We start from the raw sequence: 16,032 nt of genomic DNA, 5'->3' as shown, positions 1-16,032 counted from the left end.
ACTCTGTAGACCTTTCACTGGTGCTTGCTCACAGGTGATCCGATCGGGACAGAAGGTGGTGGGGAAGAAGGTTGGTGGGTCAAAGCAGGGAGGAGGTTTCTTCAGCAGCTGGTTTGGGAGCAAAGCTAAGAAGGAGGAGCAGGAGCATGAGGAGAGCAAGGAGGCAGAGAGTAAGTGATGTTCAGACTCCTCTGACAAAGTCCCATCAGTGTTTCCTGAGAACTGATGGCCTTTCTGCTTTGGTTCAGGTTCAGGTCTAGAACAGCTGATGACAGCTGAAGAGAAGGAAAAACTTTACACAGCCATCGGCTACAGTGGCAGCTCCCACAACCTGGCTTTACCCAGACAGGTAGGTCCACCAGCATGTTTGTAGTCATCATGAGATTGAGGTTCAGATTCCTGGGTTTAGTTTTATTCAGCCTGGCTATTAATGCAGCACTGGTGTTTCAGTATGTAGCCATGGTCATCACCTTCCAGCTGCTCAGAACTTCAGTGACAATCAGAGAGCAGCCAAACATTCCAGAGATTCTCAAGGTCCAGATGATCGACCTCAGCACTAAAATATCTCAGAGGCCTGGAGCTCAGGCCATAAGGTCAGTGATGTTTTTTTGGATTGATTTTTGATTGTCAGTTGACTTTTCAATGACAAAGAAACTTACAAACCACCGCTTTGCAGGGTCGAGGTGGCACTGGAACACTGGTATGTTACTGGTTTGCAGCAGCAGGGGGCGGTGCCATCGCTCATCGCTTCAGTGGGGGATTTGTCTTCGTCTCTGCTCAGCGTTGTGTTTGAGTTGAACCCTGAGGAGAGTGCTGCCGACCAGCTGCTTAGAGTCCACTCACAGCCTGTCGAGATCATCTATGATGCTGTAATGCTGTTTTCATCCTCAACTGATTCTACATTTCCATCACCACACGTTGAGCCTTATAGCTGAAGGTGTGTCTGATGTTTCTTCTCGGTCTCCTTGATCCTTCAGCTGACGGTCAACAGTATGGTTGAATTCTTTAAGACTGGGAAGGGTGTTGATCTGGAGGTCCTTACCTCGGCCACTCTCTCCAAACTGGAGGAGATCAAAGAGAAAACGGCCACAGGTCAGTTCAGTTACAACAGTCATATGTGTATACAGCACGTAGCAGGTCATTGTTGTATTCTTTCCGTTACACACTTTTAACAATTACTAAAACAGTTTCTAATTAATGGAGGACCTCTGATTGTGGAGGGTTTGATTGACAAAGCGTTCTAAAACAGCTCACTAAGGAGGTTGAGGGAGGAGCTGGAGAGGTTCACAGGAGCTTTTTCAGTCTCATAGCTGAACAACCATCTCCAAAATGGAGACAGAGACTGAGGAGGTCAAAATAGGGATGTCTGGTGGTTTCTGGTCTTTGCAGGTTTGTCTCACATCATTGAGACCAGAAAGGTCCTGGACCTGAGGATCGACCTGAAGCCTTCCTATCTCCTGGTACCAAAGTCTGGCTTCTACAGCAACATGTCAGACCTCATCATTGTGGACTTTGGCAGCTTACAGGTCAGCTCATCTTCTTTATCTTTAAATTTTACAAACATTCTGATTCTGGACAGATTTTTAATTAAACACAGACAATGGCAATGTGACTTTTCCTAGTGTTTTTCAACAAGATTCATTTGGTCTTCACCTTTTAAACCATCAGAGTATTCCTTCGATCAGACCAGTGTTTTGTGTTTGTACCTTGACATGTTTCGACTGCTTCCTGCAGTCTTCTTCAGAAGTCACGTGATGTTACCGGTGACGTGTCTGCCAGCTGATTTTATGCAGGTTGTGGCGCCATTCTTCCACTACTCCAGGTAGTAGGGGAACAGCGCCACCTGTAGTCCGGCTTCTTCAGCACTGTGTCCCAGGTGTGGGACAGCGTCCAGTCTCCTCAGTACAGTGTCCCAGGTGTGGGGCAGTGTAAATGTCCCCTCGTCCAGGTTCACTGTCCCGTTGGCCTGCTTCCTGATTTCGATTGCCTCCTTAATCCAACGTTTGAATTTGTTGTCCTCATTTGTGTGTCTGTAGTTGAACAGTGTTGAGCAGAGCAGCCTCAGTTCACCCTCGTCCTTCTCGTCTCTGGAAGAGATAATGGATCGAGCCTATGAGAGATACGACGTGGAGCTGAGACGAGTTCAGCTACTCTACAGCAAGTCAGGTACACAAATGCTAGACAATAACTTGACAGTCCACACAGTATCGTTTCCTTTTTTCATTAAATCTGTTGTAAACTCTAGGTGAAGCCTGGAAGTCTTCTCGGCTGCAGAGTTCATCTGTCCAACACATCCTCCAGCCGATGGATTTCACTCTCCACCTAGCCAAGTGTATGGTGGAGAAGGATGCCCGCATGCCCAGGTACAGCTCATACCTGCCAACTCACCTGCCTATTCAACTTTGCATTACCTAAACCAGGGGTGTCCAGACTTTTTTCAGGGATTTGATAAAGCCAAAGTGTCCAAGGGGCCAAAACAGTCCCTGATGACATAATATTAAACAAAGATGTGTATGCCTTCAATTCACACAGCAATCAAAAGACCAACATTTAAGCATTCAGATGAACAGATGGACACACAAGTGAGCTTAATTTGCAGCATAAATGTAAAACATTCAGAAACTGTGATTGGGATAATTGAGCTGTTGATACTGCTGTGAAGGTGAGAGCTGATCATATAAGTCAGGTCTGGTTTGAGAGCAGCAGCAGACAGTAAAAAGGTCACACACTGTTATACGTTGGAGTCATTTAGTGCTGATCTCAAGCGGCTCATGTTTAATTTGATTTGTCTGTCATGTTTACAAAGGTTTGCAGTGCATGTGAACGAGATGTAATGACGTGCCTTACAACTGAAATACAGCAGAGTATTTTTTAATTGTGTTGAAGTGCTGAACTGGTGTCCTCTTCGTTGCTGTAACCAATGTCCCAAGTCTTACGGCACCGTGTGACGCGGACAGCGAGCTGACAGTGGTCTGCTCAGAATTGTTGAATTTGGATGATTTGGCAGACCAAAAATAACCCATTTTAAGATGGTAACATGTTACCAACATGCCACATGTTCTCTTAATGTTCTAGGTTCAAGGTTTCAGGCGAGCTGCCACTGCTGCATGTGAAGATCTCTGACCAGAAGATCCAGAACGTCCTGCAGCTTTTCAACAGCATCCCGGTGCCCAACCTGGACTCCTCTCCCTCCACACCCACGGTGAAGGTGCCGTTGGAACATTTGAGTCTCACACTGATGTAAAAACTCAGCCGCCTTTCAGCTCTGACAGCAGGTCTGACATTTTTTTTCTCACTGCAGGTTCTGCCACTGGGTGAGTCCAGGCCACGTGCAGTCCGCCTTCCCTCCACCCTCCTCAGCACCATGGAAACAGGTCAGCACCTTGCGTGTTCTGATTGGCTCTGTTAAACAATTTCCTTTAAACTTGTATCAGATCTCTTATTTCTGATACAAAACAACAAATCACACAAGTCCTTTTAACACATCTGTGTCCTGTTTGGATTGGTTGTTGTTGTGACATCCTGCTCAGACTCAGATGAAGAAACCAGTGAGAAGTCCACAGATGAAGACCACCAGCGCTCAATTCAGGAGGAACTTACTGACGTTCACTTCAAGTTTGAAGTCAGAGAGGTTTGTTTGTTTCTCTGTCTGTAGATCAGGTTGTCATGTAACACATCTTGTTAGATGATAGAGGGGGGCGGGGGGTTTCACTGTCCATCTCTGAGGCAGCTGTACAACTGCTGTGTGTAGGTGCTGTTGGAGCTGACCCGACAGGTGGACCAGGAGAAAACAGTTCTGTCTTTTAGTGTCTGCCAGCTTGGAGCTGAAGGGAAGAAGCGGAGCTTTGACTTGAGCCTCACCTCATACCTGCGACGAGTCACACTCAACTACTGCGACATGCCAGGTAAAATGTTATGTTTGTATGAGTGTACCTGTTCGGGTGCATCTTTGTGTTAGAAATGTTTTGATTCTGTGTTTCAGACGGCACCAATCATCCACTCCATCTGATTAGATCATCTGAGCTGCAGGGGTCCAACCTGCTGAGGGTGGAGTTCATTAAGGTGAGTCCAAACACACCCACTTGTCACCTGGTAGGTCTTTGCACTTACAGGAAACTGGAACTAAAGTGGGTGGGATATCACACTGCCATCCTCGAACTTTAAGACATCACAGTGAGTTCTTGAAAAAAAATATATTTTGTGAAGTCACAATGAATGATTTTCTGTGTGTCTCTGTGGTGCTGTGTGGGAGGAGGAGTCTGTTACTGTAGCTGAGTACATTGTGGAGAGGGTGCGAGTCCAGTATATGCCTTATTTTACGTCCTCCTCTCAGGCACCACTGTCAGAGAGTCCAGTCCCTCTCCCACAAATGGCTGCCCTTCTTGATGATTTTGTTGATAAGCTGCTGTCCAGTGGACAACAGCGTTCTTGATTGTACTGGCTGCCACAGACTCATAAAACATCCTCAACATCGTCCTACACATGTTGAAGGTCCTCAATTGCCTCAGAGAATAGAGACAGCTCTGGCACTTTCTGAAATCAGTGTCCACGTTCTTGTACCAGTCCAGTTTGTGGTCACTGGAGCCTTCTTCCTCCTCAGGTCCACCGCCTGTTCCTTTGTCTTTGTCACACTTACTCTCATCACCACCAATAATAAATCCAACCACTGTGGAGTCATCAGAAAGTTTCTAAAGGTAGCAGGTCTCTGTGCAGTTGTTGGAAGTCGAAGAGAGAGGTCTGTAGAGAGAGAAGAGGAAGGTAAAGAGGATGGTCCCCTGTGGAGCCCCAGTGTTGCTGATCCCTCTGTCTGACATACAGCGCTCTAGGTCGGTGGTCTGCAAGTCACATAGTCAGAGAGGACTGATTCAGAGTAGTTCAGAATATGTATGAGAGTGAGATGTGCTGTAGATCAGACAGAGGAGTTCAAGGTGAAGGTGGGGCTACATGAAGGGGCTTTGAGTCCCTTCTTGGTTGCTATGGTGATGGACAGATGAGGATCAGTCACAACTGTCTGTGGACAATGATGTTTGCAGATGACATTGTAATCTGTAAAACGGGTGCAGAAGTACTTGAGTCACTACTCGGCATCAGAAGTCCATCACGACAGGGAGTGTAGAAAAGAGGTGAAGAAGTGAGTGCAGGCAATGGAGTGGGTGGAGAAAAGTGTCAGAAGAATATCGGCATGAATCAAAGGAAATGTGTTCAGATAGCAGCTCTGCTGTCTGTTAAGGCTGTTTCATACTCCACGAGAACAGAGAACATTCTTTTTGCTCTCAGCACTTCAAGTACTTATGTTTAACTGCATTGATGAGACAACAACAAACCCTAGCATGAGCTTTGTGTCCACCTGTGGTCCTGCAGGCCGACCCCGCCGGTCCCAGCTTCCAGACTGTGTTCGATAACACGGAGCAGACACTGAAGGTGGGTGGAGAAGTGGTTTCTATACTAACAGATGGGAGAGTGGTTCATGTGTAAAGAGATACCACAGCTGACAAAATGTTCTATGTGTCCTTCCTTGTTTATCTGCTGTGGATCTTTCAGGTCGAGTTTTCCTCTCTGGACTTCCTCCTTCACACCAAAGCTTTGCTGTCAACCATCAGCTATTTGAACAGCGCCATGCCTCCGCAGCTCCTCTCAGCCCAAGAGAGAGATGCTAGAAAACAGGTGGAGAAGACAGGACAGGGCTGGACCGGTGAGTCCTGATCGGCTGATCACAGATATGCCTTTACCATAGTAGGAGATGTTCACAGGACGCGTCTCTGGTTCTTTGCAGTGTCTAAAGGAGCCAAAGATGTCAACATCTTCAGCTTTAAGCTGTTTGCCATGCTGGGTTGCTTCCACGTGGAGGTGTGTGATGACCACTGCAGCATCGCTGACATCCTCGTCCAAGGTACGAATACATATTTGAGCTAAACCGAGACACACATTTTGAATACATGCAGGATAAATCACACTGGACTCTCTGCAGGAATTGATGCGTCTGTATTGGTGCAGGCGAAGGAGACTGAGGTGTTCACCAGACTACGAGACATTGTGGTCACAGATGTCGACCCCAAAACCGTTCACAGAAAGGTCTGCCACAGATCTGATGGTTTCACTGTCCGTCCTTCTCTGTGAATGGTGTTCATAGAACGAATCCCCCCTCTTCTTCATCCTGCAGGCAGTGTCCATCGTGGGCGAGGAGGTGTTCAGCTTCAAACTGTCTCTGTTTCCAGGGTCAACAGAGGGTGAAGGCTACCGTGACATGTCAAAGGTGGACGGGAAGGTCACGATGCGCCTAGGCTGCATCCAAATCGTCTACCTGCACAAGTTCCTCATATCTTTGCTGGTCAGGAGCTTCACATACAAACACAGTCAAATATACACCTAGGTGCACACATACAGTCACATGACGGGTTCCTCATGGGGGTGCCACACAGCAAGATTAAGAGACTGCGAGTTCTGTTGACTCTAAAGTCAGAGGTAGCAGCTACGTTAGGATGGAGTTCCGCTGCAACTTTACCTTGGCTTAAATCAGCCAAAAAAGGCCCCGCTACTTTCAGGACAATATGTCATCACCACTCACAGCTGATGCAGTGGACCTAAAGGGGCCTGGACTGTACCAGGTTTAGTTTGGAGATCACAGTGATTTTTCAGTATTCTTGCCTGCATTAGATTTCTTGTGTGAGACTGAGAGAAAAAAATCATTTTTTATTTTACGTCAGTCTCATGTGGAATATAATGTTAATGAAATAGATCGTAGATCATCAAAAACATTTAAATTGATATCTGCCTGAAAACACATTTTAATATTTTAATTGCAGCAGTGGTTTAAATGTTAAGAGGCATGGTACATGAATGAATTAGCATATGATCCACATTACAAGCTTTTTCCTTTCATCATTTGCTAGAGCTGTATTGTCGTTTCTTCATTATATGTCTGTGGTCAAGGTCATAGTCATTTTCAAGAGTCTAAGTTGAGACAACTGGACTCGAGGATTTGGATCTACAAAACCGATTTCTATCCACATCATGATACCAGTTATCTCTGGTTTGTCAAGCTGGCTCACTCAAAGAATGCCAGGCTGTGTACAGCTTGCTTTGTGTTACACCCCCATGTCTCTGAAGGTTCATATTAACACACATGCTCACATACAGAAATACACCTATTTATATAAGAGCACCTATCAGCCTGGTCCATTTGTGTTTAATCTTTTAGTTAAAAGTGTTCCGTCAGCTCTGTGTGTTCTGTGTTCTCTATAAACATGCAGTCACTGAAAGCAGAACCCTTCACCGCAGCAGTCTGATGTGACTCTCTACCTTCATCTCTGTTAACCGTGGCAGCGCACACATTCAAACAGAAGCTTGTTAAATCTGTAGTTTAAACCTCTGAGCTCCTCCTGTCACATGATCAGTCAGTGTGCTCTGATTGGTCAGCTCCATCCTGTCTGCAGTCAGAGCAGGCAGAGTGTGTGTCTGCAGTCAGAGAGCAGGCAGTGTGTGTGTGTGTCTGAAGTCAGAGAGCAGTCAGTGTGTGTGTGTGTCTGAAGTCAGAGAGCAGTCAGTGTGTGTGTGTGTGTCTGCAGTCAGAGAGCAGGAAGAGTGTGTGTGTGTCTGAAGTCAGAGAGCAGTCAGTGTGTGTGTGCAGAATCACTCAGGTATTCAGACAGAGATCAGCTGCAGGTCAGACAGACTCTCTGAGTGTTGGTCATGTGACTGCTGCTCATCACCTGTAGAATTTAATTTATTTTTATAAGTGCAAAGTTAAAACTCCAGCAGTTCATTTTTTCCTCTTCAAAAGAGGAATGGCCTAATTAGTGATTTGCTTCATTTTAAACATGATGACGTGATGTGATGTGCTTGTGACTGTTACGTTGTGTGTTTGTCCCTCTCATGTTTTTGTTCCTGTTAATGTGTTTTGTTCTTCCAGGCCTCTTTTAGCTTTCAATATGCATCTGCTGATGAGGTACAGCGTCCACAATGCGGTTTCAAACTGCATCCAACCTTCTGCTTTGGCTTCACTGCACCTTCTGTCCACCTTAAACATCCCCTGGTTTAAGATCCCTCTGCAGTGTTTCCCTGTGTCTGTTCCACAGTAGGGTTCACCTCACATTTTAACTTCTGCTGTGGGGGGAAACACTGCAGTGCGTCTCTGCCTCCACCTCTGGTTGTTAGGTATAAATTTGAGTTGATCTGATGAGGCTGACTCAGTGTGATGATGTTTGACTCACAAACAGTGAGGCCTGCCTGTGCAGCAGGATCAGAAGTCAGCAAGGTCTCAGCAGCTTTATCGATGTTTCACTGTTTAGAAATGAAGAAAAAAAATACATCCTGGTTCTGTTGATGAGTAGCTGTGAAATTCTCAGTACTAAATAATCATTGTCTGCAGTGAACACTAACTCTCTCTAGATTTCTGTACCATTAGAAACTGCTTTCAGGGAGTGGTGCAGAAGAGCCGACGTAACGTTCCAGCTTAATATGACCCAAGCTGTGACTCAAATACATCACATGAGTTTGAATTTACATTCTGGATGTTATATGATTTGACAGGGCGAGCTCGCTCCCCCCATATGTGCTATGCAACTCACTCAGCTGCCATCATTAACCACCATCTCCCCACTGCCACGCCCCTGTCGACCACACGGCTTCTCACTGTGTGAACTCCATCATTTGAACCCGTATTGTTTTAAAATTAAAAATGTCCCGTAACATTGCAACCACTCTAATTTCTTAATATTCATTTGGACTCATTGATGCAGTGCTGCCTTTAAAATGGTCTATATTTCTGTATAATTAAAACATCAGCCCATTTTCACACAAGTTCTGAATGTAGAAAAAGAGAATCCAGCTGAACAGATCCATCTATCCATTCTTTGGGTCAGACTGCCTAAGCAGGAAAACCCAGGCCTCCCTTTCCCTAGCCACCTCCTCCAGCTCATCTGGGTGACCACAGTGTTCCCAGCCCAGCTGAGAGTTATGATTACGGCCCGAGCACAAACGTGCGAGAGCCCTATTGAAATGCAAGCGTTTCTTATTATTATTATTCACTATTCTTGTTCCGGCTCCGGTATCGCCATTTTGACCCCCTGGACGTGCTCAAAAACTCACCAAATTTGGCACAAAATTGTCCCCTGGCGAAAATCGCGACTTGACATTGTCGCCATTGGCGGGCGTGTCTGCATGGCTCTGTAGCGCCCCCTAAAGTGTAAAAATATTCACCGCAAATGCTACAGACCTGAAACTTTGTACACTGATGTATCGCCTTGTGACAAGAAAAAAAAGCCTCTTGGCCGAAAATTCCATGATGTACAGGAAGTCGGGCATTTTGAAAAACCCCGCCATGTTCCAATTTGCTCACCCCGCACTTTTGCGAACCTCTCGCAAAAGTGCGGGGTGAGCAATTGCTTGATACGGCTAAAAATTGGTGCACTCGCCCTTAAGGGGTCAGGGACCAAAAGTTATCAAAAACGCAGCACGTCGTCATACTGTATGGCTGTGACCATGAATTTGACCCTTCGCCAACGCACAGGAAATACATGTGTTTGTGGCTGTATCTCTCACATACTTCATCCAATGTGGATGAAAAAAATCAGGCATGCTGAGCCTGTCATTCTGAACAGATTGATGAACAGATGCTAATGAGCTGATACACTCATAGCGCCACCTACTGGCAGTATGAATTGTGTTCAGGCTGATTTTCCATGTTCCACACCTCGTATTTGAACGTACTCCTCCTAGGGAAATACTCTGACAGACCTAAGATTTTGTCACATGGTTCTGAAGACATGGCTGAGCAAAAGTTCAAAAACGCAGATCGATGTTACACCGTGTGGGTGGGACAACACCACGAAGGTGACCCTTCGCCATTATAGAGAAAGCTGCTGTGTTTCTTGATTTATTAATCCTACCTGCCTCTTACTCTATCATGACATCAGCCCCTGTGCACCTTTTAATATCCCCTCATCATTATATGTGGGCGTGGCCACATGGCTCAGCAGCGCACCCTAGATTAAGATCTGAGTCCCCGTTTGACCTATACAGACGAAAATCGGTACACATATGTATCACCTCTAGACGAGAAAAACAGTCACTTGGAGGCATCCTCTAAAACGCACAGGAACGCCACCATTTTGAAAAACCTACGCCATTTTGCATTTTTCACTCCCCACACTTTCACAAACTCCTCCTAGAGGATTTGTCCATTCCACCTGAAAATTGGTCTGGTCACTCTTAAGGCATTAGGGACCAAAAGTTATCAAAAACGCAGCACTTCATCAAACGGCCTGGCTGTAGCACCGCCACGAAGTTGACCCTTCGCCAACGCACAGAAAAATGGTGTTTTTGTGGCTGTATCCCACATACTTCATCCTATGTGGATGAAACTTTAAAGTCATGCTGAACATCTGACTCTGCACACATTGATATGCTCATAGGCTACAGTCACTGTGCCACCTACAGGCTGGACGGAGTTGTCCCGCGGACTGCGAGGGCCTGTCATCGCTGCTTGCAGCTTTAATTTCTCTTTGGGATTATACCTCTTAGCTGTAAAGACCTAAGTCTGCCCCAGAGCCTCCTTCCAGTTGAAGATGCTTGGTACACTTCTCCAAACATGTTGACTTTGATAGATCACTGAAAACAGGGCACTCACTGACATCTTCTATGGATTGAAAACACCTCTGAATAAATGGATTCCCATTTAGCCTTCAAATAAACTTATGGTCCATGTACTTTCCTGAACAAATAAATGAGAAACCGAAATATGTCTGTTTCCACTGTTCGATTGGGTCCTCTATTTTTACTTTCAGGAAATGTGTGAAAATCGGCTGAAGTTTTTTATCATTTGCAGAGAGAAAATTCTAAAGGGTTCAGAAACTGTTTAAATTCTGAATCAGAGGCAGCTGATGTTTAAATGTAGAAAAAGTTTCATGACTGACAGTGTGAGGTTCATATTATGATACAGAAATGAAGCTGCACAGTGAATGTCTCATATCGTCTTCCCTCCCTTCTTTGCCCTCATGGTGTCACTATGTTGATTCTTCATGTGATGTTCCTCCTTCATTCTGCCCTTCAGTTGTTCATCAACAACTTCCAGAGTGCCAAAGAGGCTCTGAGCGCTGCCACGGCTCAGGCAGCAGAGAAGGCGGCATCCAGTGTTCGAGATTTTGCCCAGAAGAGTTTCCGGCTGTCCATGGACATCAAGCTGAAGGCTCCTCTCATCATCATTCCCCAGTCCTCCACCTCCCACAATGCTGTGGTTGTGGATCTGGGCCTGATCACTGTGGGAAACAACTTCTCCCTGCTGCCCGCTGAAGGCTTCCCATTACCAGCTGTAGTGGAGAAGATGCGCGTCCATCTGACACAGCTGAAACTCTCCAGGTATAGAGACACAGTTGAAACTCTGTCTAGAGACAAAGCAGACTTTGTGGATGGTCATTAAAGTGTTTGTTAGAAATCATTGCAATGTGTTCCAGAACCCTTGGATGATGTGACCACCACTGTTAGTCATTAGCTCAGGTGTCCAGTAGCAACAGTTCATCATGAAAAATAATTAATGTTGAGGTATCCAAACACAAAATGGAAAACTGGGCCCTGTTTCTTTTTCTGTTATTAGCATCTTAACATATCTATTTTTTCAGGACAACACTGAAACAAGACTCCTCTCAGCCAGACATTGAGATCCTTCAACCGATCAACTTAGAGCTGCTCGTCACTCGAAACCTGGCTGCTTCCTGGTTTTCCGAGATCCCAGGGGTTCAGGTCCAGGGTGTTCTCCAGTCCCTTAAAGTAGGTGCCATCTGTACTGGGGTTTGATCTGAGGCTCCATTTTTTCACGTTTAGATTTAAACCTGTGCTGTCAATCTGTCAGATGAGCCTTGGTGAGGAAGACCTCGGAGTGTTGATGAAGATACTGGTTGAGAACATCAAAGAAGGAAGTAAAGGGCACAGTATGGATATTGAGACACGAGTTGTTCAAGGTAAATATGCTCTCAGTGCATGATAGAACATGTGATGCCCAGACTAAAGACCCAACATTGTGTTTTTCCCATTGTTAATAAGCTGTTACCACTAAACAAGTCAAAATTATTTCACTGCTTCCACAGAGAAGGCTGAAATCTCTGAGCAGCTAGTAGAGATGGTATCAACACAAACCACGTCTGATGGTGTAGCTGTCCCCAGTGGAGGCCTGACTGAAAACGTCATCAATGTTCTGCTGGATTTTGAAGTCAAAGAGGTACAGAAGCACCAGAAACCCCATGCAGGACTCTGTACCTGTGGATTCCAATCCTTCAACATGGCACTACTCTGCTGTCAGCTGATTCTGTTTCCTGTTTCCTTGTCAGGTGCTTCTAATCCTGAAGAAGCCCATGGAGCAGAGGGAGTTGCCCTTCCTGGCCTTTCACGTTGCTCACCTGGGCATCAACACTAAAGTCAGGAAGTATGACGTATGCGCCACAACATACATCAGCAAGATCAGCATGAAATGCCACGAGTTCAAAGGTCAGAAGGTTCACTAATGACTGTACTACACTGGTTTCTGTGCTCACCTGTCAGGGTTTCTGTGATGCTGGTGGTTTTCATGTGTGTCCTGTCAAACAAACATCTCAATTAAGTTATTATATTGTTTTTTTTCAGACCCAAATGGCGAGCCGCTGTGTCTCATCAACTCCTCAGTGGAGTCTGGATCTGAACTGCTCAAAGTGCAGTATTTCAAGGTGAGCAGGCGTAATGTTGTAACCTGTGTGCGATCTAGAATTATCAAAGTGCTGAACTTCCTGTCTGTGTTGATAAGGCTGACCGCTCTGGACCAAACTTCTCAACTGTATACAAGAACACTGAGCAGATGATCAATGTGAGTTTATGCGCACCCATTTCCACACACACACACACATACACACAAACGGTTTGTCATGTGAAGCACCTATTTGGTGATTCTTTCTGCCTGCAGGTGACCTTCACCTCCCTCGACCTCATGCTCCACACCGAGGCTCTGCTGTCAGCCATCAACTTCCTGTCCACGGTGCTGTCGTCCAGCAGTATGCCATCTACAGACATGGATGTGCAACTGAAGACGGAGGACAAGACGGTGTCTGCCATGTCCAGTAAGTACCCTGAGATAAAAACAAATACAGAAAAAACTTAACTAAAAATGAAACTATTGTTCTCTGTCAGCCACCCTGGTGTCACATGCAGACAGTGAGGTCATAGACCTGAAGGTGATGATGACACTGGGAGCCTTCAATGTCCTGATGTGTGATCAGACCTGCAACATGGCTGACATCAAGATCCAAGGTATCCAATGAAAGCTTTAATATTCTGTAAATGTCCTGCCAAAAACCCGGTCTAACCAGTCTGATTTGTTCCCCAGGTATTCATGGTTCTTTGCTGATGCAGGGACCGCAGACACACATATCAGCCAGTCTACGAGATTTCATTGTTCTCAATGTTGATCCCAAAACCATCCACCAGAAGGTTAGTCAGTTGTATTTATGCGAATTTGGTAGCATCAGCTGTCATGGACCCCTTCAGCTACCAATTGTAGCAACAAACCAAGGTTTCCTGGTTGAAAGTCTAGCAAGACTTTGGGCTGGATTGCCCCTTTCTTGTGTAAATTAACAGCATCTCTGTCCTTCAGGCCATCTCCATTGTAGGGAATGAGGTATTCAACTTCACCATGAGTCTGACTCCCAATGCCACAGAGGGCGCTGGCTACACTGACACCTCAAAGACGGATGGTAGGGTGAAGCTGCGTGTAGGCTGTATCCAGGTGGTTTACTTGCACAAGTTCATCATGTCTCTGCTGGTGAGTCACAGCAAGAAGGTCTCAGAAGTTGCTGTTTATGTGTTTAAGTCATTACGTTCTCATGTTGATGTATTAGATTCAGTTCATTTTTTTCAATAAACAAATTATCAGAATTTTAAATTTTGTCTCGTATAAATAAACTCGTAAATAAATAAATCTTATTTTACCTTTTTGCAGAACTTCACCAATAACTTCCAGAGTGGCAAAGATGCTTTGAGCGCTGCCACGGCCCAGGCGGCAGAGAAGGCAGCGTCCAGTGTTCGAGACTTTGCCCAAAAGAGTTTTCGTCTAACCATGGACATCAAGCTGAAAGCTCCACTTATTATCATCCCCCAGTCCTCTACCTCCCATGATGCACTGGTAATGGACCTGGGTCTAATCACAGTGGGAAACAGCTTCTCTCTTCTGCCCATCCCTGGATGTCCACTTCCCGCTGTCATTGACAGCATGGACATTCAGCTGACGAAGCTGAAACTCTCAAGGTCAGTCAGCCTGAACCTCAAATATCCAGATGAAGCTCACGGAAGACTGAGTTTATTCAAACCAAATTAAAATAAACCTTTGTTTCCCGTTGACCACCAGGATCTATATGGACCCAGTCTCCGAAGGACCCAGCACTGAGCTGCTAGAACCTGTCAACCTGCACTTGAACATAAAAAGGAACCTGGCAGCTTCCTGGTACAAAAAGATGGCCACTGTGGAGATTGATGGAGATCTGAAGCCAATGAAGGTATGAGGAGGAGGCAGAAGAAGCCTGAGCATAGATAATTTAGTTGTTTGAAATACAGTGACCGTTCTCTGTGAAACAAAATATACATTTTCAGGGAGATCTTATTGAACTTTCTGTCCCAGCTGAAAAATGTTACTGACACTTCTGTTCTTGTTTTTACAACCAGTTAAGATATAAAACCAACCAAAGTGTTTCCTCTGAGGGCTGTCCTCCTGTAGACCTAATTTCACCTTCTGAGTGTAGAACTCCCCTCGAGTTTTCAGGTTCAGGCTAAAGTAGCAGTCTAGCAAAGCTAGTTTAGCCTGTCCTTGTTGTGGACACATACATGGGACAGATGGAGAAGACTGTTTTGTTTCTAGTTACATCTGTAGATGGTCAGCCAAGTGTTGTTGGTGTCTATGCAGCTGACGCTCAGCCAGGATGACCTAAAGGTCCTGCTCAGGATCTTAACAGAGAATCTAAGAGAGGCCAGCAGCCCCGAGTCCACTGTGCCCAGACAGGAGGCCAGTCTGCAGGTCCAAGCGGCCAAAGGCCCGCCAACAGGTCAGAGCACATTTTACACACACACAGAGATAAGCAGTGATGTTGGTCTGGTTTCTGTATGGAGGTTAGTCTCGGGTTTTCTTGACTCTTGATCCTCATTGTACCTATTCAGGTGATGCTGAGAGGTCAACTTTAAGTTTTGATGAAGATGAAGATGAAGGGCTGGAAACTGTGAAGTTTAACTTCAGCATTGAGTCTCTTGGCCTGGTTCTGTACCTCAATGACCCAAAACAGGTCAGTCAGATAAGAAAGCAGTATTGTGAGGCTGACTACATTACAGTTAAAGAGTTAAGCTCTCTGTTTGTTGGACTCTGGTTCTGACTGCTGTGCCTGGTCCCTGCAGCCATCAGATCCCCAGCACCACTCTCACCATAGGCTGGGGGAGTTTGCCCTCCACCTGCTGAAAGCTTCGGGAAAGATCCTGACCAACAGCAACTTGGAGATGAGCGTGGTCCTGACTGCCTGCACACTGGATGACCTGAGGACTGGCGTCGAGAGGGTGACCTCACGGTAAAGATCTCATGACTTCTGATTTCTGTCCATCTGAGCTGTTGATAATGACCTGATCACCTGGTTGCGGGTTGATGGTACTCCTGCTCACTCCTGGGTTCTGTAATTATGTTTTAGGCACAGAACAAAAAAACAATGGCTTTATTACATTACTGTGCACCAAAAGCTGTGCTAACTTTCTGCAGAATGGTTGGACGGAGACAAGAGGACACGTCTGAGGCCATGATCGATGTGACATATCGTCAAAGTGCTGCACAGCGGGACGTGGTGGCTGTTCTCCAAAAACTCTATCTGTGTGCAAGCGTGGAGTTTCTAATGGCCGTTGCAGATTTTTTCTTGCAGGCTTTGCCACAGAGTTTAGCTGCGACTACATCATCTGCATCAGGTGACGGACTGCCGTTGAGACAGACCACCGAACCGCGTGCTGACACCAAGACCAGTAAGACTAAAATACATTTTAAAATATATA

General features: G+C 45.7%; 1 protein-coding gene across 3 annotated transcripts in view; it reads left to right on the top strand.

Annotated features, from left to right (window-relative positions):
- The window catches only part of vps13c (vacuolar protein sorting 13 homolog C), a 45,945-nt gene that overhangs the window by 7,369 nt on the left and 22,544 nt on the right, over positions 1 to 16,032 (top strand). For all 3 annotated transcript variants that reach the window (XM_028402045.1, XM_028402047.1, XM_028402048.1), the window contains 35 exons: positions 35 to 170; positions 249 to 349; positions 451 to 593; positions 677 to 869; positions 978 to 1,092; positions 1,390 to 1,526; positions 2,037 to 2,166; positions 2,246 to 2,363; positions 3,076 to 3,208; positions 3,302 to 3,374; positions 3,531 to 3,631; positions 3,752 to 3,905; positions 3,983 to 4,062; positions 5,362 to 5,421; positions 5,542 to 5,692; positions 5,774 to 5,890; positions 5,969 to 6,072; positions 6,161 to 6,328; positions 11,051 to 11,355; positions 11,616 to 11,763; positions 11,846 to 11,954; positions 12,081 to 12,211; positions 12,321 to 12,477; positions 12,613 to 12,692; positions 12,770 to 12,829; positions 12,926 to 13,079; positions 13,150 to 13,269; positions 13,346 to 13,449; positions 13,613 to 13,780; positions 13,958 to 14,262; positions 14,363 to 14,510; positions 14,915 to 15,053; positions 15,166 to 15,287; positions 15,397 to 15,563; positions 15,749 to 16,002. In XM_028402045.1, the coding sequence (XP_028257846.1) occupies positions 35 to 170; positions 249 to 349; positions 451 to 593; positions 677 to 869; positions 978 to 1,092; positions 1,390 to 1,526; positions 2,037 to 2,166; positions 2,246 to 2,363; positions 3,076 to 3,208; positions 3,302 to 3,374; positions 3,531 to 3,631; positions 3,752 to 3,905; positions 3,983 to 4,062; positions 5,362 to 5,421; positions 5,542 to 5,692; positions 5,774 to 5,890; positions 5,969 to 6,072; positions 6,161 to 6,328; positions 11,051 to 11,355; positions 11,616 to 11,763; positions 11,846 to 11,954; positions 12,081 to 12,211; positions 12,321 to 12,477; positions 12,613 to 12,692; positions 12,770 to 12,829; positions 12,926 to 13,079; positions 13,150 to 13,269; positions 13,346 to 13,449; positions 13,613 to 13,780; positions 13,958 to 14,262; positions 14,363 to 14,510; positions 14,915 to 15,053; positions 15,166 to 15,287; positions 15,397 to 15,563; positions 15,749 to 16,002 (4,885 nt within the window). The remainder of the gene's footprint in view (positions 1 to 34; positions 171 to 248; positions 350 to 450; positions 594 to 676; positions 870 to 977; positions 1,093 to 1,389; positions 1,527 to 2,036; positions 2,167 to 2,245; positions 2,364 to 3,075; positions 3,209 to 3,301; positions 3,375 to 3,530; positions 3,632 to 3,751; positions 3,906 to 3,982; positions 4,063 to 5,361; positions 5,422 to 5,541; positions 5,693 to 5,773; positions 5,891 to 5,968; positions 6,073 to 6,160; positions 6,329 to 11,050; positions 11,356 to 11,615; positions 11,764 to 11,845; positions 11,955 to 12,080; positions 12,212 to 12,320; positions 12,478 to 12,612; positions 12,693 to 12,769; positions 12,830 to 12,925; positions 13,080 to 13,149; positions 13,270 to 13,345; positions 13,450 to 13,612; positions 13,781 to 13,957; positions 14,263 to 14,362; positions 14,511 to 14,914; positions 15,054 to 15,165; positions 15,288 to 15,396; positions 15,564 to 15,748; positions 16,003 to 16,032) is intronic.

The sequence above is a fragment of the Parambassis ranga genome, chromosome 3 (genome assembly GCF_900634625.1).
Source record: "Parambassis ranga chromosome 3, fParRan2.1, whole genome shotgun sequence".
In the NCBI taxonomy this organism is placed as follows: Eukaryota; Metazoa; Chordata; class Actinopteri; family Ambassidae; genus Parambassis; species Parambassis ranga.
This window is presented reverse-complemented; position numbering and strand designations above follow the sequence as displayed.